The sequence below is a fragment of the Panthera tigris genome, chromosome A2 (genome assembly GCF_018350195.1).
Source record: "Panthera tigris isolate Pti1 chromosome A2, P.tigris_Pti1_mat1.1, whole genome shotgun sequence".
In the NCBI taxonomy this organism is placed as follows: Eukaryota; Metazoa; Chordata; class Mammalia; order Carnivora; family Felidae; genus Panthera; species Panthera tigris.
In genome coordinates, this window is record NC_056661.1 from 11405150 (window position 1) to 11425621 (window position 20472).

At 51.9% G+C, this 20472-nt stretch overlaps 1 protein-coding gene and 1 non-coding gene across 4 annotated transcripts; one reads left to right on the forward strand and one right to left on the reverse strand.

The window, feature by feature from the left end:
• Positions 1 to 5: 5 nt before the first annotated feature.
• ILVBL (ilvB acetolactate synthase like) lies at positions 6 to 10024 on the reverse strand. 3 transcript variants are annotated; one of them, XM_042978424.1, is made up of 16 exons: positions 9899 to 10024; positions 9219 to 9363; positions 7877 to 8078; positions 7627 to 7754; positions 7400 to 7538; positions 7195 to 7306; positions 4447 to 4546; positions 4208 to 4305; positions 3954 to 4090; positions 2578 to 2712; positions 1430 to 1544; positions 1165 to 1334; positions 1018 to 1088; positions 867 to 938; positions 598 to 703; positions 6 to 467 (listed from the first exon to the last, which is right to left on the reverse strand). In XM_042978424.1, exons 1-16 carry the CDS (start codon positions 9937 to 9939, stop codon positions 292 to 294), a joined length of 1947 nt encoding a protein of 648 aa, XP_042834358.1. In that variant the 5' UTR covers positions 9940 to 10024; the 3' UTR covers positions 6 to 291. The 3 variants fall into 3 exon arrangements, with proteins under 3 accessions (XP_042834358.1, XP_042834360.1, XP_042834359.1); XM_042978426.1 differs by having other exon boundaries at positions 9895 to 9996; XM_042978425.1 differs by having other exon boundaries at positions 9632 to 9985.
• A 668-nt stretch (positions 10025 to 10692) lies between these two features.
• LOC122236840 lies at positions 10693 to 10880 on the forward strand. Its single transcript, XR_006215087.1, has one exon. It is a non-coding gene; the product is annotated as a U2 spliceosomal RNA (small nuclear RNA).
• The last annotated feature ends 9592 nt before the right edge of the window (positions 10881 to 20472 follow it).

Consider the following 20472-nt stretch of genomic DNA (forward strand, 5'->3'; position numbering starts at 1 on the left):
TGGGATGAGTACTTGGGCCCACACGGACCAGAGGTGGTTTATTAAGCGTGGAAGAGAGGAAGGGAGAAAAGGGCAGTTGTTCCCCGCACAGAAAAAAAGCCCAGGAGCTCCCGGGTGCTGCCACGGAGCTTCTCTGAGCTCTGACCCCTGCAGCCCCACCCTGTCTTCTTGGAGGGTTGTGGAGTCAGTGGACCTGATGGGCCAGGTCCAGGTAGGCAAGGATGAGGCTCTCAACCAGCTAGGTACAGTCCAGGGGTGGGAAGGGAGCCAAGGGTACTGACCCATAAGGCCCTACACAGCAATGGAGCCATCTCGGAAGTCTGTCCTCCCAATGAGGATGTTGACCACAACCGGGTGTCCATCTCGGCACTGCTGTTGAGCGTCACGAAGCACCTCGACCACCTGATCTTTCTCCCGCGAGAGCAGCAAGCCCTGGGCCCCAAGTCCCATGGCTGCCTTGTGATAATCTGAAAGGAGAAGTCCAGTCAGATGGTGGCAGGGACCCAGCCCGCCATGCAGTCAGCCCAGGAGAGGAACGCATGCCCATCCGGGCCTGAAACAGCCTCCCCCCGTCTCCAGCCTGCCCAGGCCCCTCACCGGTGTAAGCCAGGCCACAGGCCACATTGCTGCCCAGACAGGGCACCTGCTCCCGAGAGATCTGGGTCCAGCCAGCATCATTCCCCACCAAGGCAATCACTGGGATCTGCAGGGAGAGGGCAAGGCCAGCCCACAGCCTTCAGTTTCAAGGCTTGGCCAACCAGAGGGCAAAGACAGGGACAGGCAGAAGCAGCTCCCTCCCTATCCCGGCCCATCCTGACAGCTCCCACGACTCCAAGCCCTCAGCGTCCCTCGGGCAGCCCAGTCACCTTGTGTCTCACAAAGGTGTCAAATTCAATGAGGCTATAGCCAAAGGCTCCATCTCCAAACAGGCACCACACCTGAGCAGGGAACAAGGCTGCTTGAGTACCTCACTACCCAGGACACGGCAAGCCTCCTGCCTCCAGCGCCCCGACTCACCTCGGCATCTGGCCGGCACAGTTTGGCCCCGAGTGCAAATCCTGCACCAACCCCCAGAGTCCCAAAGGCCCCTAGGGAAACCAAGAGCACGTGGGTAGAAAGGGGCCTGGACCGTACAAGCCGTCCCAGGCAGAGGCCCTTCCTTACCAGGATCGAGCCAGCGCAGGGGGCCGCGGGGTTGCACCAGGTGGGCGGCAGTGCCCACAAAGTCTCCACCGTCGACCACCAGAATCGTGTTGTCAGGCAGAATCTCCTCCACAAGCTGCAATACCCGCACCGGGTTCAGGTGCTGGCCTACAGGCGTCAATGCCTTCTCCCTGCCAGACAGAGGTGCACATCAGCAGGGCCAGCAGGAGAGCCTGCCAGCAACCCACCCCCCCCCCCCACCGTGTCCACCGCACCCGGCCCCCACCGGAAGGTCTGCTCCTTCTGCTGGTCAGCTTGCCGAAGCTCCTCTGCCCAGTCTGAGGCCCACGTCTGGCCCTTCAGGCCCTCCGCCAGCGTCACCACAAAGGAGCCCACGTCTCCTAGGGAAGGAAGAGAAAACAGCTGCAGGGAAGTGGCCTCCTGCCCTCCCAGCACCAAAGGCCCGAGGACAGCAGGAATCCAATAGCAACAGGAGGCAATAGCAGGAGGCAAGGTGCCAGGCCAGGGATGCTCCTAGAGCAGAAAAGGCAAAACACCCCCCACAGTCTGCCAGAAGCAGGTCGGGGCAGCCAAGGCCAGAGAAATGAAGGTTTAGGGAGCACTAAGTGGGTTAGAAACCCAGGCAGCCTCGTCGCCTGCCTCCTCCTCCTCACACCCTAGATCAGGCAGTGCTGTGAATTCTGCCTCTAAAACACATCACGAAAAGCACCTCCATCAGCCAAGCATGCTGCTTTTGAAGTGACCGATAAACAGGCCGGTGATATATACACTTTCCATCATCTCCGTCTTCGAAGTGATCCCACAGAGGCTCAGAGAAGCCGAGTCTCTCATCCCGGTCCATCCCCGCTCCAGGCCTCGTCCTTTCTGCCCTGGCCTGGTTTAACGGGCCCCTGGCCTCCACCTCGCTGGCCCCCTCCAACTCGCTGCCCACCAACTGCTACAGTAGACCTTCCCGAGCTTGAATGCAACAGTGCCACTCCTCTGCTTGACAGGAGAGCTCCGTGTAGCCTATGCTGCAGCACAATGTCCTTGGGACGATGGGCAGAAGCAGAGCACAAAAAGGCTGTGGGAGCGGACTGAACAGGGAAGGTAGGACAGGACAACAGAAGCCTCGGAGGCCAAGGAGGTAGGTCTCTGTCCTCCGGGCAGCAGGCAACATGGGAGGATTTGCAGCCAGGGGCGGGATCACATGCATGTTATTCCCAGGCCTCCCCTCGTACGCACACCCCACTATCTGTTCATCCAGAAGCACCCATCAGTCTGAGAGCCACAGGTATGTCTCCAGCTGACCGGATGCCCGCCAGGGCAGGGTTCAGGCCTTGCTCACAAGCACCCAGCTCAAGCCAGCTGCAGCAGAAGCCAAGAGAAGGACCAGGAAGAGCATGTGTGTGTGAGGGGGTACAGGGCGCTCACCCTGCACGGCTTCCTGGGGCTTCCAGAACATGTCTGAGTTCATCAACATCTCTTTCCGGTTACGGTTGACGATGATGATCTTGCTGCTGCGGCTGAGGACACGGCCGTAAGACAGGCGGAAGTCGCACACGATTCCTGGCGTGGGAAGCGGGGTCTCAGCGGCTGGAGGGCCAGTGTTCCCACTACCTTCTTTCACCCACCATGGCAGAGTAGATGCAAAAGTGACCCCCATTCTTCCTTTCTCCCTGTGCCAGTGCCGGCCGCAATGACTTCACATCTCCCCACCCCTTGAATCTGGGCTGGCCTCGGCACATGCTTTGGTCAACAGGCTGTGGCAGAATGACGGCAGGCACTCCTGAGACCAGGCTTCAAGAAGCCTTGTGGCTGCCACTGTCTCTCTTTCTCTCTTAAAACACCTTGCTCTAACCCTCCTGCCTGTTCTCATCCTCCACCAAGTGAACAAGCCCAGGCTGGCCTGCTGGATGATGAGAAACCTGGAGGAAGATGTAAGGAGGAGTCAGAGAAGTCAATTAGCCCAGCGGAGGCCATGTGAGCCCAGCCTAAAGTCAGCCAAGCCCAAGGATATGCGCCTGCCCGCCCCGGATCAGCCCAGATGCCTTCTTGCCTTGCCAACTACAGACTCATAAAGGAGTCCCACCAACAGCAGAAAAACTACCGCCTAACCTATAGGTGGAGCTTGAGAAATAAGTGCCTTTTTTCAATGTTTGTTTATTTTTGAAAGAGAGAGAGTGCGGGGGAGGGGCAGAGAGAGACAGGGTGACAGAGGATCCAAAGCGCGTGCTCCTGGCTCTGAGAGCAGAAAACCCGCCGCGGGGTTCAACCTCACAAATGGTGAGATCACGACCTGAGCCGAAGTCCTACACTTAAACCCACTGAGCCACCCCGGCGCCCCCATAATAAGCGCGTTTTCAGTCACTGAGTTTGGGGATGGTCATCACACAACAGCGAACCGATACAACTATGACGCGGTGGCCAGGACTCCCCTTTACACGCACGCCGCACGCACACATGCTGTGTCCATCCTGCACAGAGCACACACGTGCCAACGCTGAATGTGAACACTACAGGTGCCCACTGTCTGTGCCTCTTCCTCCGTGCAGGGCTGAGCCACGCGGCCTGACTGCGAGCTTGCCAGAACTTCCCTGGCTGAATTTCAAGTACACGGCTGTCCAAACCCGGGCAAGGGGCAAGGGGCAAGGGGCGGGCCCAAGGTAAGAGGGTGAGTGCTTATGAGGGTAGGGTGCCAGTTAAGTACCTGACTACGAGGGGCAGGGCCACAGGGGGAGCGGGGAGAGGAGCAGGGGCGGGGCCTGCAGGGAGGGAAAGGGGAGAGGGCAGAGGAGGCCGAGGCCCACCTGCCAGGAGGACCACGTCTGCTTTCTTCAGAGCAGCGCTGCGGTTCTGCCGGATGTGGAGGGGGTGGTTGCGGCCCAGCAGTCCTCGTGCCATCCCTCCCAGGAAGCAGGGGATGCCAAGGGTCTCCACGGCAGTCCTGGGGGTCCAGGCAGAGCAGAGGGGAGTGTAGCCGAGGGCATGTCCCCACCCCACAAGGCATCCGGAGACCGGGGACCAGGGATATGACAGCAAGGGCAGGGCTGAGGGCTCTCACCGAAGTCTGTCAGCAGGTGTCGGGGGCAGCAGAGCCTGGCTCCCCAGCACAACAAGGGGCCTTTTGGCTCGGCTCAAGATTTCCACACAGCGCTGAACCTGGGATTAGAGATGGGGCTCAAAGAGCCAACCGTGTGAGTCACCATCAGCCCCCAAGATCCAGGCCCCACTACTGACTCAGAGAGAGGCCATCCTGCCAGGTGGGGTTCCTCAGGGAACCAGGGAAGAGAGGCGATTCACCTGCTGGGGGGATGCCTGCGGAATGTCCAGAGGCAGAGGCCCCTCAGGCCGAGGCTCCCAGGCTCCTGCAAAGAGGTTGGCCAGGTGATTCTCTAAGTACCTGCAAAGATGAGAGGAAGAGGCAGTTACCAGGATTAATGACTGGGGTTCTGGGAGTTGAAGGAGGCCAGGGTCGAGCCGGGAAGTGAGACAGGCACAGAAGTGGGTGAGCCACACCCCAGACAGACAAACCCCAGTGGCTGAGTCTCCAGCCACCTGTTGCCCCTCAGAAGCTTCTGGCGACCACCCAACCTGACACAGACCCTCAGAACCAAGTGACACAAGTGTGGAGTGCCAGGATCAGGGCCACGGCTGCAGAGTGAGACACACAAGGCTCCACGCTTCCTAGCTGTGCGACTGGGCAAGTGACTTAACTTTTCTGAGGTTCCTCCTCTGTAAAATGGAAAAGGGAATCTCTTTCCCAAGGTTCACTATCTATCCATTCAGGATATAAAGCACTTTGCAAAACACTCAATCAGGGAAGGCACTCAAGCCTCTTTCTCCGGCTTCCGACACCTCCTTCTGTCTCCTTATTCATTGGGTCATAGGGCCCTGACTTCCCATGTGGGCCTCCAGGGCCCTGGAGACATAGAGATAAATCTTGCCCAGCTCTGCATTCAAGGAACATCCAATCCAGCCAAGAACAAGACATGTGGGTGTCGGCAAAAAAGGAGTCGGAACCAGAAGCTTCTGTTTCTCTTTTGAGGAGGAACCAAGAATACAGAGAATGAGAAGAGGCCAAGGAAGAAACCATGGTAAACCCCAACATAGAAAGAAAGGCAAAGGAAGAGCCAGCCCAAAGGGCTGAGTAGGGGCAGCCCAGGAGAGGAGAGGAGAATGGAAGGGGGGGAGGGGGGAGCCAGAACCAGGGAACAAACAGGCTGCTGTCACCGCCACAGAACAAAATTGCTTAAAAGTTCAGCCTACCTCGGGTGCCTGGGTGGCTTAGTCAGTTAAGTGTCCGACTCTTGATTTCGGCTCAGGTCATGATCTCACGGTTGATGAGATCAATCCCTGCATCAGGCTCTGTGCCGACACTGCGGAGCCTGCTTGGGATTCTCTGTCTCCCTCCCTCTCTGCCTCAACCCTGCATGCATGTGCTTCCTTGCTCTGTCACTCTCTCTCAAAATAAATAAATAAACTTTAACAAACAAATAAACAAACAAAATTCAGCCTACCTGGCATGGTCACCAGCCACTTCCTATCTGTTCAGGACCTCTGAATCCCCCTCTGTATTTGTGGTTCCCTAGCCAGGTTGGAGAAAGGATGGGAGACAGCTTGCCTTACACCTGAAAGGACACTGGACTCAACCCTATTCTTATCTAAGACAATGGCTAATTAGTCACTTCAGCATTTTACACTGTCGAAGCTATCTTGTTTTATTCTTCACAGAATCTTAGTCTAGAGAGAAAACCACGCTACACTTCATTTTACAGATAGGCAAGCTGCAGTCAAGAAAGGTTTAATCACAACAGGATCAGTCAAATTATGACGCTGTCCACCTTAAGCCTGCACAGTCCCCTATGTCAACTGTATTTCCATTAAACTGGCGGGGGGTGGGTGGGGAAGGCTTAATCACTTGCTCAAGGTTAACACAGCTAGTTACTGGCTCGGGATTCAGACCCATCTCTCTGAACCTTCATTTCATTCCCTGTAGATGGCACATAGCTTTGTGGATAAAGCATGGGAGGCTCCTCCAGGCTGAATCCTCGTGTGCCATTAACAAGCTGGATGACTTCCTGCCAGTCATTTACCCCCTTTGGGTCCCAGTTACCCACTCTATGAAATGGGTGTAGTAACACCTTACCCTCTTCACTCAGTGTTGTCATAAAAGATATGTGAATAAAGTTCTACCCCCCGAACTGGTCTTCAAGGGACTTCTCGAGTGCCCAGGGCACAGGGGCCTGTCTTGTTCGTGCCGGTCCTGGTACCTGGAACACTGTGGCACTCGCTAAATACATGGAAGGTAGAAGAGCAAGGACAGGCAAAGGGAAGGGACAGAGGGGAAGGAAGAGGAGAATCGACTCTCCTTCCTGTGCCGCTCCGGCCAGGCCCATCGCAGGGGTGGCCAAAACCAGATACCTCTGCTGGGGATGTGGCCCCACATGGAACCCCTTCCTATCCTCTCCACTGAAAGAAGTCCCCCCTCAACCTTGTAGCTCTTCCAGGAAAACCTTTAAGCTTATTCCTTATTCTGCATCCCATAGGTACCACTCAAAGCCAGGCCACCACTGCCTCTCATCCCAGGGCCGACAACCCCTCCTCCCTGCCTTCCCAGCTTCCACCCAAGCCCACAGTCCATTCCCCAGCAGCAGTCAGAGGGAACGTGATAAAAACCTGAATCGGGGTGTGCCACACCTCTGCTTTGGACCATATAATGCTTCTCGACGGATCTCAAAGTAAAAACAAAACCCCAGGTCCTCCCAACGGCCCCTGCTGGCCGCTCTGAGCTCAACCTCTGCCCCTCTCCCCTTTGCTCACCTGCTGCTGCCACAGAGGCTACTTTGCTTTCCCAACCCACCAAGTTCGCTCCTGCCTCAGAACCTCTGCATATGCTAGTCCCTCTACCTCCAATGCTCTTCCTATGGCTGGTTCCCCTCAGCTGGTATGCAAACCAATGAATGAGTCAAAGGAGAGACAGAGGCTGGCAGGAAGTTACAAAAGAGGGCAGGGGGCTGGAGAGGGCACGGTGGGGGTGAGGCAACTCACCAGGTGACCATTCGAGCCACGAGGCCCTTGGGCGGCTTGGCTGGCACCATCTCCTTCTGGACAATGAAGTAGGGGTACAGCACATCAACGGGAAGCTCCACAAACACTGGGCCTGTGGAGGGGCAGGGAGGATACTGAGCCTGCCATGCCTCCCTGGACCCAGACCTTAGGGCCTGACCACCGCCCAGCCCCACCCCCAACCTACCTGGGGTCCCCGACTGGGCAGCCACCATCGCAGCCCTCAGGGTGGGCACGATGTCCCGCACTCTCCGCACAGAAGCACAAAACTTGCACAGTGGCCTAAACAGGGCCATCTGATCAATGGCCTGGAGCGCACCCCGGTTCTGGTGGAAACAGAGGAGGCCAGAGAGTCAATACATGAGCCCTTTGAGGCTCCCCGGGACCCCCGCCATCCACCCAAGGGCAGGGCACCTGCAGCAGAGTGCTGGCGGCCCCACCCAGAAGCAGGACTGGAGACTGAGCTATCTGGGCGTTCTTCACTGCAGTCACCGTGTTGGTGAGGCCAGGGCCCGCTGTCACTGCTGCTACACCCACGGTCCCTGAAATACAGAATCCATCATGGCCCTGCCCTCCCTCCCGGCCACCTCTGAAAAAACTCTGCCCTGCAAAGACTTCCCGTCCCACTCTCACCAGCCCTCCACCCTCTCTGCTCTGCCCTCACCGGTCAGGCGGGCCACAGCATCAGCGGCAAAGACAGCTGTGACTTCGTGGCGTGTGTCCACCACGCGGATGCCCAACTTCTCACAAGCCACCAGTATGGGGGAAATGTGCCCGCCGACCAGGGTAAAGAGGAACCGCACACCGTGGGCCCTCAGCACAGCTGCCACATTCTCCCCGCCATGCTGGATGCTCGCCTTGTCCACCTGGGCCCACGGAGGGAGAGAAGCACAATTACCAAGGACCAGGGCAAGAGCGCCAAGGCAGACAGGGAGAGGGCACTCTCACTCCCCCAGGAAGCAGGGCAGGACAGAGTCCGGGGTCAGAGGAACTTTGATATTGGTGAGGCACATATCATACTATACACAAGGCCCAGAGTAGGGCAGGCCGTCCTTTTACAGCTAAGGGAACCAAGACTTGCCCTGGCAAGATTCAAAGTCCCATAGAGCCAAGGCTCTTGAGCGCCCCCTTCTGTTACACTTCCTGTCTCCGGGGACAGTAGGCCAATGAGTGAGAGGAGAGGGAAAGTGGATCCCCAGAACCCAAAGTAGTTTGGCCAGGGGCCATCTGCTGAGACTCCAGAACTGCCTGCCCTCCAGGACCTAGTGGCAACTGTTGATCCCAGCCCGCTAGGCTTCCTCCCACTCACTGGGCAGGCCCCACTGACAGGCTGCCAGCCACTAAGCACCTGGCAAGGGAGCGGCCTGCTGGCACAGCATATGCTGAGGCTTCTGAGCCTCCGCTTGTTCCCAGCCCCGCACACCAGAGGCCTTTGCCTTAAGTCTCCAGAAATCCTCAAGGCCAGTGACCTTGGGAGGGGAAGGGGTGGACTCCTGAGGGAGGACCCAAGCAGCTCAGGGTGAGATCCGTGGGGTCAACTGTTCCCCAAAAGGCCACCTATGACAAGTTACCACACAAACTCTCTGAGCCTCAGTTTTCTCTTGTGGAAAATGAGTACAGAAACAAAAGCACCTCTAGGGGACGCGTTGAGAAGTACATGACATCTCTCACAGCTACCCCTTCTGGTGCTACCTTTGGCCCACTCTGATCACGTCGGGTTTAGGGAGCTGCGCTCAGTGAAAAGGGCTCTTGGCCTCTGGGGAAGGAGTAGGCGGGGCGCTGAGTACCCGGCAGCTACCGCCCGATTTATCTCTGCCTAGAGGCAAAGCCCAGGGACCTGTCTGCAGACTGCCGAACCCGTTAAGGGCCGTAGACAGAATTTCCCAACCGAGCCCCCTAGATTAGTCGGGCCTCACTTTCTCCTGTAAAATAAGTGAGCTGGGAGTGCCAGGAGCTCCTTCCTTCTTTGGCTGCCCCCAGCCCGCCGCTGACCTATGCCCCCGCACCTTGTGCATCAACTGATAGAAGAGCCCCAGGCGGTGCGCGCAGCCCAGCAATGCGGCCACTAGCGTCCCGCAGGCCAAGAGCAGGAAAGAGGGGAAGAAGCTCCCAGCAGGGGCGGCGGCCGTGAGGGTCTCCATGACTCGCCACCTGAAAGAGAAAGGACAGTGCCAGCAGCTAGGCGCAGCGATCTTTTCCGGAAGAAGGTTCCCCGGACACAAGGCTCCCGGGCCACGCCTCTTCTCGCCAGTTTCGGCGCCGCCACGCCACCTACGCGGTTAGGCTCTGGGCGAGGCCACGCCTCTTGGGGGCCAGGCCACGCCTCCCGCGGCGCCAGCCCCCTTCCTTACGTCACCACCAGCACCAAAAATAGGCCACCACAGGCAGTTTTGGCCTCAAAATAGTGCTTCACACTTACCTGTTTCTCAAAGAATAGATGGGAAGCCCCGCCTCTTTTACACCTGGGTCCAAATCTCAGTCCCAATGGTGAGCCCGCCCACCCCAAGTCTACACCACCTACAAGGACGAGGCCACGCCCCCAAGCTAGCGGGCGCGCCCATCCCTTAAAGCTAGACCTCTGCCCTCTGCGAGCGCCCGAGCCTGACAGCCGCCCCAGGCCGTGGGTCAAGGTCACATCGCAACAGGAGGCTTCTCTGACCCCCAGGATACTTCGGCCTTCACCTATGGGAAATGGCGCTGACTCCAGAGGAATTCGGTGCCCTTCATGTCACGTGACCCAAACGCGATGCTTGAGGGGGCCGGGCTCCGAGCCTGCAGCCTTGTCCCTTTCTGTCACTTGGGTCTGCGGCGCCCCGTAGTCCGGCCTGAGACGCACGCGCAAAGCTGTAACCATGTTCTGGGTTACAAGCACCTCCTATAAAAGCCCCGTCCCTACAGGCCGCCTCAGCACAAGTCCTGCCCTCCCCCGCCTCTCATTGGCTCGCACTGCGGGCCTAACCCCCCTTTCTTTACATGAGACCACGCCCCTTGGCATTTTGTATAAGCCGCGACCGTGGGGAGCCGGCTTTCCACGGCCTTCCGTTGGCCCCCACGTTTCTGTCCGTAGTGTTCGGGCCTTCCAGCCAGCCAGCTTTCACACCAGCCGTGCCGAATGCCCCTCAGGTCGGCCAGACCGGGACGTCACACGTCGCTCCCCAGATCCACCATCTGCAACCACATCCCAAACAAGCCCGCCCCTCGCCCTTGCACAGGCCCCGCCTCCCATCCCACCAGAACCCTGCAAGGGCAGAGCTTCGCCCCCTAGCTCGTAGGCTCGCCTCTGCGGTTGGCCCCACCCCTGCAGGCCCCGCCTTCTTTCCCAGACCTTGAGGAGTTTCTGCCCCCAGTGCAGGGGAGGAGATGCTTCGACGCCGGTGGTCCTTGGCTCCAGCCATCTGGCCTCTAGAGAATGATCTCTCCACCAGCGAGGGGGAAGTAATTCTGGTACTGAGCACCCTGCTTCCTTCCAAAACAAATCTAGTTGTTTCTCGGCCTTTTAGCTAAGATCAACTGTAGTAACTGTTGCCAGATTAATATCAGATACGTCCCCTATCCGAGGGTAATATATTAAATGGATTTTTGGAGCAGGGAGTTGGAATAGGAGCTTACTCCGCCCACTTCACCCATCCACGTGGTACTGCAGTACTTCCAGGAACACTGCACCCGCCTGTGGGGGGAGAAGATAAAGATTGTACCATTTTAACATTGGCCCTCATCCCTTGCCAACTTCAGGGATTTCCCTCTGAGGATTACACCCTGTTGTTAATTATGTCTTATGTTGAAATCATTCCTACTTTTCATTTCACCCATTAAAAGAAAGAAAAGGAAACCCCTTTGCCCCACATTTTCCACTTACTACTGTCCCTTTGCACTTTTAAAAAAAATTTTTTTTAATGTTTATTTATTTTTGAGACAGAGAGAGACAGAGTGGGAGTGGGAGAGGAGCAGAGAGAGAGGGAGATACAGAATCCCAAGCAGGCTCCAGGCTCTGAGCTGTCAGCACAGAGCCCAACACGGGGCTTGAACTCACAAACTGTGAGATCATGACCTGAGCTGAAATCGGACGCTTAACCCACTGAGCCACCAGGCGCCCCCCCCCCCCTTTGCATTTCTTTTTAGCAAAATTCCTCCAGTGAGTTATCTACATCTGCTGTCTCCATAAGCCCTCCATCTATTCCCTCTTCAACCCACTCCAACCAGACTCCTCCCCACCACCCCATGAAAGCTATTCAGGAGTATTCCAAGAGTCTCCAAACCCCTCCCTCTCCCTCCTGTCTCTCATCTACCAGCTCAACCCCACTCTCCCTGCACACAATTAACAGGATAAAATACAAACTTCCTAGACAGGCCTTCCAGTGCAATTAAATTCCGAAAGCCAATAATGAAACAGTGATCATTTTTGTTAAGCACTTATTACATGTAAGGGCTTGTTCCATACTCTTCGCATTAACTCGTTTAATCCTCACAACAGCCCTGTAACGTAGTTTATGTTATTAATCTCTCCATTTACAGGTGAGGAAACTGAAACGCAGAGAGGTTAAGGAACTTGCTCAAGGTCACACAGCTTGTAAGTGATAGAGGCACAATGTGAACTCCAGCCGTGCTGCCCCCAGACTGGGAGGACCTCAAGAACAGGTACTGTGCTTCAACCACATGGCTTCCCCATGCTTGTCACAGGGTATAGCATTTGGGGACCACCCAGACACCCTTGCACTTAACGTTGGATTTAATTCTAAGTGAATTGGAAGGCCAGAGAGGATTTTGAACAGCCTAAGTCACACCAAACCTGCACACAATTTTTCAGAGGGGCTTTATTGGTAATAGCCAAAAGCTAGGAAAAAACCAAACGTCCCTTGTGAAAATCAGGAGAATGAAACCTCATTTAAAATGGAGCTGGGAGGTCAGAAGGGGAGCTCACACACCCTACCACTCACCATCAACTGTAAACTAAGCAGCGAGGGACTTACCTTGCAAGTCTTGAGAACAGATACCACTGAACTACTCCGGCAGAAGGAAGAAAGGTCTTTCTCCTCCCCCAGCAACAGCCCGACCAAGGAGAGACTGTGACCCCACAGCCATGAAAAAGCCACTATACTTTGAACTCCCAGTTTACTCCAATGGACTTTTGGTTTATAGCAGCTCCTCCCAACCCTCCCCTTTCCTCTCTAAAGAACTTTCCTTGCCTATGTGCCTCACACTTGCCTGTAGATTGTGGTGGCCTAGGTATCATGAATTGTAATTTTCTGGTCTTCCTGAATAAGCCCATTTTTGCTGATAAATAACCGACAGTTTTATTTTATTTTTTTAAGTGTATTCATTTATTTTGAGAGAGAAAGAGTGAGTGAGCAGGGGAGAGGCAGAGAGAGGGGGGAAGGGAGAGAATCCCAAGCAGGTTCCACACTGTCAGCGTGGAGCCCGAAATAGGGCTTGAACTCATGAAATGTGAGATCATAAACAGCCGAAATCAAGAGTCAGACGCTTAGTCGACTGAGGCACCTAGGGCCCCCAACTGACAGTTTTATTTTTAAGTTTAATGCCTTCAATAGGTGAGTGGTTAAACTGTGATCCACCCATACCATGGAACACAACTCAGCAATAGAAGGCAAGCTACTGAAACACACAACGACTTAGATGAATCTCAAAATAATTATGCTCAGAGAACAGCTGTGTGGTTGCCAGAAGTTGGGGTGGGAGGAGGGAATGGGGGTGAAAGTGGTCAAAAGGTACAAATACCTAGTTAAAAGATAAATAAGTCCTGGGGATGGAGACCACAGTTACCAGTATTATATCATAGATCTGAAAGTTGCTAAGAGAATGGGTTTTAAAAGTTCTCATCATGGGGCGCCTGGTGGCTCAGTCGGTTAAGCGTCCGACCTCGGCTCAGGTCACGATCTCGGGGTCTGTGAGTCTGAGCCCCGCCTCAGGCTCTGTGCTGACAGCTCAGAGTCTGGAGCCTGCCTCAGATTCTGTGTCTCCCTCTCTCTCTCTCTCTCTGACCCTCCCCTGCTCATACTCTGTCTCTATCTCTCTCTCTTTCTCAAGAATAAACATTAAAATTTTTAATAAATAAATACATAAATAAATAAATAAAAGTTCTCATCACAAGGAAAAAAGTTGTAATTCTGTGAGGTGATGGATATTAACTTACTGTGGTCGTCATTTTGCAATATATAGGCATATCAAATCATTAGTCGTGGACCTTAAAGTACAATGGTATATGTCAATTTTACCTCAAAAACAAACAGGCTGGGGGAGAGTATTGTCTATCCACAAGCTAAACACGCATACAAAATTATGCTGAGTGAAGGAAGTCAGTCTCAAAACGTTACATACTATATGATTCCATTGATACAATATTCTGTAAGTGACAAAACCAGAGGACAGGTGAGTGGTTTCTGGGGACTAGGGGAGGATGTGACTATAAAGAGGGTCACACAAGGGAGTTTTGTGGGATGATGTTCTGTACCTGGATTACGACAGCAGTGGCATGTGTTAAAATTCATTGACTTGTGCACTAAAAAAAAAAATCTATTTTAATATATCATACTTTTAAGTTACACATATAATTGCATGCACATGCGTGTATAGAGAGAGGTATACACACACAATGTAAACAGTTTTTTTAAGATACATTAGCAGGGTCACCTAGGAGGCTCAGTCGGGTAAGTGTCTGACTTTTTTTTTTAATTTTTTAAATTTGTTTTAATTTTTTTAATTTTTTTAATTTACATCCGAATTAGTTAGCATGTAGTACAACAATGATTTCAGGAGTAGATTCTTTAATGCCTCTTACCCATTTAGCCCATCCCCCATCCCACAACCCCTCCAGTAACCCTCTGTTTGTTCTCCATATTTATGAGTCTCTCATGTTTCATCCCTCTCCCTGTTTTTATATTATTTTTGCTTCCCTTCCATTGTGTTCATCTGTTCTGTGTCTTAAAGTCCTCATATGAGTGAAGTCATATGATATTTGTCTTTATCTGACTAATTTCACTTAGCATAATACCCCCCAGTTCCATCCACGTAGTTGCTAATGGCAAGATTTCATTCTTTTGATTGCAGAGTAATACTCTCTTGTATATAAATACCACATCTTCTTTATCCATTCACCCATCCATGGACATTTGGGCTCTTTCCATACTTTAGTTATTGTCAGTAGCACTGCTATAAACATTGGGGTGCATGTGCCCCTTTGAAACAGCACACCTGTATCCCATGGATAAATGCCTAGTAGTGCAATTGCTGGGTCGTAGGATAGTTCTATTTTTAGTTTTTTGAGGAACCACCATACTGTTTTCCAGAGTGGCCGCACCAGCTTGCCTTCCCAAAGTGTCTGACTCTTGATTTCAGCTCAGGTCGTGATTCCAGGGTCATGGGATCCAGCCCCACATCCGGAGTCTGCTTGGGATTCTCTCTCTCTCCCTCCCTCTCTCTCTCTCTCTCTCCTCTGCCCCTCTCTCTGGTTTGTGCGTGCTCGCTCTCTCTCTAAAATTAAAAAAAAAATTTTTTTAAGATACACTAGCAGAAATAAGACTAAGAAAAACAAATACCATCTGATTTCACTTATATGTGAAATCTACAAAAAAGAAGGAGAAGAAATAGACAAAAAGCAGAATCCACCATAAAAATAAACCGAGAGTTGCTAGAGGGAAGGGGGATAGGAGGATGGACAAAATGGGTGGAGGGGAGTGGGGGACACAGGCTTCCAGTTATGGAATGTGTAAACCACGAGAATAAAAGGTACAGCGTAGGGAACACAGTCAATGATATTGTAACAGTGTCATGTGATGATAGCAGCTACCCTGACGTGAGGGCAGCATAAGGTATGGAGACGTGGAATCACTAGACTGAACACTAACATAATATTGTGTGTCAACCACCCTCAAATTTTTAAAAAATTAACCAAAGATCCACTAGCATCAAGAAATTTACCAATTTCTTGAAGTAATCGGTAGCCTTGAAAGAGAATTAGGAAAAGGAATAGGTTTCTACCTGTGCAGCGCAAAGTTTTCTTGAACACCACATGCAGGAAATATTACTGTTAGACGCTTCACATTTGGGGAAGCAGTGACCTTGCCAGACCTTCATATTCTCATCAAGCCTCATTTATGAGTTCCAGAGACAACATAGGGTCTGAAAATGGCAAAGAGAGATCATCAATGTCAATTGCTGCATGTAATGACCTCCAAGAGAAGGAGAAGGGAAGGGACCCTCCCATGTCTCCAAGAGTGGTTCGCAGGTAAACGGGTCCAGATCTCCAGATCCTGGTTCAGTGGCCAGTGTTTCTAAATGCTCATACATAAAATGAACAAATCAGGAGACTATAGATGCTGGCGAGGATGTGGAGAAACGAGAACCCTCTTGCACTGTTGGTGGGAATGCAAACTGGTGCAGCCACTCTGGAAAACAGTGTGGAGGTTCCTCAAAAAATTAAAAATAGATCTACCCTCTGACCCAGCAATAGCACTGCTAGGAATTTACCCAAGAGATACAGGAGTACTGATGCATAGGGGCACTTGTACCCCAATGTTTATAGCAGCACTCTCAACAAGAGCCAAATGATGGAAAGAGCCTAAATGTCCATCAACTGACGAATGGTTAAAGAAATCGTGGTTTATACACACAATGGAATCCTACTTGGCAGTGAGAAAGAATGAAATATGGCCTTTTGTAGCAACGTGGGTGGAACTGGAAAGTGTTACGCTAAGTGAAATAAGTCATTTCACTTATTTGACAGATACAGAAAGACAGATACCATATGTTTTCACTCTTACGTGGATCCTGAGAAACTTAACAGAAGACCGTGGGGGGAGGGGAAGAGAAAAAAAAAAAGTTAGAGAGGGAGGGAACCAAATCATAAGAGACTCTAAAAAACTGAGAATAAACTGAGGGTTGATGGGAAGGTCGGAGGGAGGGGAGGGTGGGTGATGGGCATTGAGGAGGGCATCTGCTGGGATGACCACTGGGTGTTGTATGGAAACCAATTTGCCAATAAATTTCTTAAATAAATAAATAAATAAATAAAATGCTCATACCGCCTTTGAGAAGGAGCTCAAGGTACCCAGAGATCCTTCCAAATTGCTGTAAGCCCTTCCTTGCTTCCACCTGCTTGAGCCAACGGCACCCCCTGGGGCCTCCAGCCATTCCCAGGAGGTACAAGTCATACCCGGCTCCAAGCCCCCTCTAAATGCCTAAAAATGAGGGGCAGACCCACATTTCCATCCACCCAAGCAGAGAAATGAAAGCCAGTCAGTCCTCAAGGCTGGAAAAAATAAAGTCCACAGAAACCACAAAAAGAGGCATACCTCCAAGGTATCACAGATTTAGTTCCAGACCACCACGATAAAGCAAGTCAAATGAATGTTCTTGTTTCCCAGGGCGTATCAAAGTTGTGCTTACACTATAGTGTAGTCTGTTACGTGCGCAATAGCGTCATGTCTCAAATAACAAATGCACATACCTTAGTTGAAAAAGACTTTATTCCTGGGCACCTGAGTGGCTCAATCAGTTAAGCGTCCAACTCTTGATTTCGGCCCAGATCATGACCTCAGTCATGAGACTGAGCCCCACGCCGGCCCTGCACAACCAGGCGTGAAGCCTGCTTGAGATTCTCTCTCCCTCCCTCTCTTTCTCCTCTCTCTAATATATATATATATAAAGTGTCTGACTTCAGCTCAGGTCATGATCTCCCAGTTCATGGGTTCAAGCCCCACGTCAGGCTCTGTGCTGACAGCTCAGAGCCTGGAACCTGCTTCGGATTCTGTGTCTCCCTCTCTCTGCCCCTCTCCCATTCTCTCTCTCTCTCTCTCTCAAAAATAAATACACATAAAAAAATCAAAACGTATTTATTTTTTTCTGTTTTAGAGAGAGATAGAGTATGAGTTGGGGAGAGGGGCAGAGAGAGAGAGAGAGAGAGAGAGAGAGAGAATCTTAAGCAGGCTCCATGCCTAGCATGGAGTCCGATGTGGGGCTCGATCCCACGACCCTGGGATCATGACCTGAGCCAAAGTCAGGAGTTGGACACTCAACTGACTGAGCCACCCAGGTGCCCCAAAATGTATTTCTTAAAGAATAAGCTTAAAAGTCAAAATTACTCCTTAATCCATGGACTTCAGAATGGATACTGTGTTTACAGGCCTGAAAACAACATTAAACTTACTTTACATCTCCATCAGTGCTCTTGGGTGACCATGCACATTGTCAACGTGCAGTCTTATTTTGAAAAGAATTTCTTGCTTGCTTGCTTGCTTTCTTCCTTTCTTGCTTTCTCTCTCTCTCTCTCTCTCTAGCAGTAGATCTCAACAGTAGATTTAAAATATTTAATAAACCATGCTGTAAACAGATAAGCTATCATCTGGGCTTTATTGTTCCACGTATAGAGCATAGACAGTCAATTTAGCCTACTTCTTAAGGGCCCTAGGACTTTTGCAATGGCAAATAAGCATTGACTTCAGCTGCCTTAGCCCCTAACGAGAGAGCCATCCTGTCCTCTGAAGCTTCGAGGGCAGCCATTGACTTCTCCTCTCTAGCTCTGAAAGTCCTGGATGGCATCCTCTTCCAATCAGAAGACTGGTCTCCACGGACAACCTGCTGTGTAGACTGCGACCACCCTCGTGAATGATCTCGGCTAGATCTTCTGGATCACTCGCTGCAGCTTCTGCGTCTGCACCTGCTGCTTCGCCTTGCGCTGCCGCGTCAGGGGCGGTGGCGTCTTTCCTGGAACCTCGCGACCCGACGTGTGTCTGCTAGCCTCCAACGTGAGAGCTTCCTCACCTCTCTCGGCCTTTGTAGAATTACAGGGTTAGGGCCTTGCTCCGGACGAGGCTTCGGCTTAAGGGAACGTCGTGGTGGTTTGACCTTCCGTCCAGACCTCAAACTTCCTCCACATCAGCAGTAACACAGTTTTGCTTTCTTATCACTCGTGTTTGTTCACCGAAGGAGCACTTTTGTTTTCATGTTTATTTATTTTTGAGAGAGAGAGACACACACAGAGTGCGAGCAGGGGAAGGGCAGGGAGAGAAGGAGACCCAGAACCCGAATCAGGCTCCAGGCTCTGAGCTGTCAGCACAGAGCCCGATGCGGGGCTCCAACCCATGAACCGTGAGATCATGACCTGAGCTGAAGTCGGACGCTTAACTGACTGAGCCACCCAGGCGCCCCACATCCCACATTTCTTTCAGATTATTTGTAATCTCTCGGTTTCCCAGGGTCCTCCCAGTGGTCAAAGCTGCTAAGGGCACATACCACTTGGGACTGAATCCCGGGTGGCTCTTCAGTAGCCATGGGATATGGGGCCAATCTTTTTAAACTCTTGGACCCTTCGTGTTACTCATCAGTATAATGGAAATAATAATCTTGCTTCATGGGAGGATACAATTAATGTGTTGCTACTTGTCTACCAGAATTCATTCTCAGTTTCCTCCTTTAAAAATCAAACTCCTGGGGTGCCTGGGTGGCTCAGTCAGTTAAGCGTCCGACTTCGGCTCAGGTCATGATCTCGAGGTTCATGGGTTCAAGACCTGCGTCGGGCTCTGTGCTGACAGCTCAGAGCCTGGAGCCTGCTTCAGATTCTGTGTCTCCCTCTCCCTCTCCCTCTGCCCCTCCCCTGCTCACACTCCATCTCTCTCTGTCTCTCAAAAATAAATAAACGTGAAAAAAAAAATTTTTTTAAATCGAACCCCTAAAGGGCGCCTGGCTGGCTCAGTCGGTAGAGCATGTGACTCTTGATCTAGGGGTCATAAATTCAAGCCCTATGTTAGGTGTAGAGCTTACTTAAAAAAAAAAAAAAAAAAAAAAAGTTCAGGGTGCCTGTGTGGCTCAGTTGGTTAAGCATCCAACTTCAGTTCAGGTCATGATCTCGCGGTTTGTGAGTTCGAGCCCTGCTTCGGGCCCTGTGCTGATGGCTCAGAGCCTGGATCCTGCTTCGGATTCTGTGTCTCCCTCTCTCTCTGCCCCTCCCCTGCTCACACTCTGTCTCTTCCTCTCAAAAATAAATAAACATTGGGGGAAAAATTAAAAAAAAGAAAAGAACTCCCAGGATGTGGCCCAGCACATGGCAATCCACCTAAAAACCCTGTATTCCAGATGCTGCAGTGTGGGTCATAGTTCCGGCCAAGAGAACGTGAAGAGATGTGATGATGACTACATCCACACTGTGCCCTTAAAAGGAAAGGGCATGTGCTCCTTAGAGCCTAACACCCCTTCCTGTAGCCTGGGATGTAGACACAATGGTCGGAGGTAAAGACGTTACTTTGGACCCAGGGACCGAAGACACGGCTTATAAGGAAAACAGAGTCACTTTACCAGCCCCAAACCGACTGCCACCTCTAGACGGCTACATGAGCAAGATGTAACTTCTGTCGGGTTTCAGTTGCTGCGTTTCTGGGGTCTCTCTGTTACAGCAGTTCATACTGAACAATAACTAACGTAAATGTTAATGCCAGAAATGGGGTTCTGCCGTAATGAAAACCCAAACTCTGAGGCATTACCTTAGCCATCAGGTAACAGATCATGAGGACACAGACGCACGGTGGGACATTGGTGACCTGTGTTATGTTAGAGCAAACCATCTGGGAAAACTGTGACATCTTGCATGACAGCCTGGCAAATAGCCAGACTATTTGTGTGTGTTTCCTACTTCCTGCCACTGTTAATGGAAACAGAGATGTGCTGGGGTAAGCCAGGATGGAAGGGACTCTAATAACATTAAGGCAGTCTCTCTCCATGCAGGTTATGATTTAAATTGACTGAGTCTGGTAATTTGGGGCCTCCCCGGGAAGCAGTGATACCAGGTGGCTCTGAGGAGACAGTTCCAGCAAGATGATGGCCCTTGCTCAACAGCCTGAAGAAAATGCCAAGGCCCAAGGCAAGAGGGCAGCATTTGGGTTTAAGAACGCTATCAGATGGGGACGCCTGGCTGGCTCAGTCAGTTAATCGTCCAACTCTTGATTTCGGCTCAAGTCATGATCTCCCCATTCATGAGTTCGAGTCCCAAATCGGGCTCCGTGCTAACAGCTCAGAGCCTGGAGCCTGCTTCAGATTCTGTGTCTCCCTTTCCCTCTGCTCCTCCCCTGCTCACGCTCTCTCTCTCTCTCAAAAATAAACATTAAAAAAAAAAAAAAAAAAAAAAAGGTTAAGGCCGTCAATTTTATGTCCAGTGTATTTCACCACAATAAAAGAAATGGGTGGGAAAAACTGTGTCCAGGGAAATCTTTGGCTGTACTTGCTTGTACTTGGAGCTGCCTGGACACACGAAGCTGG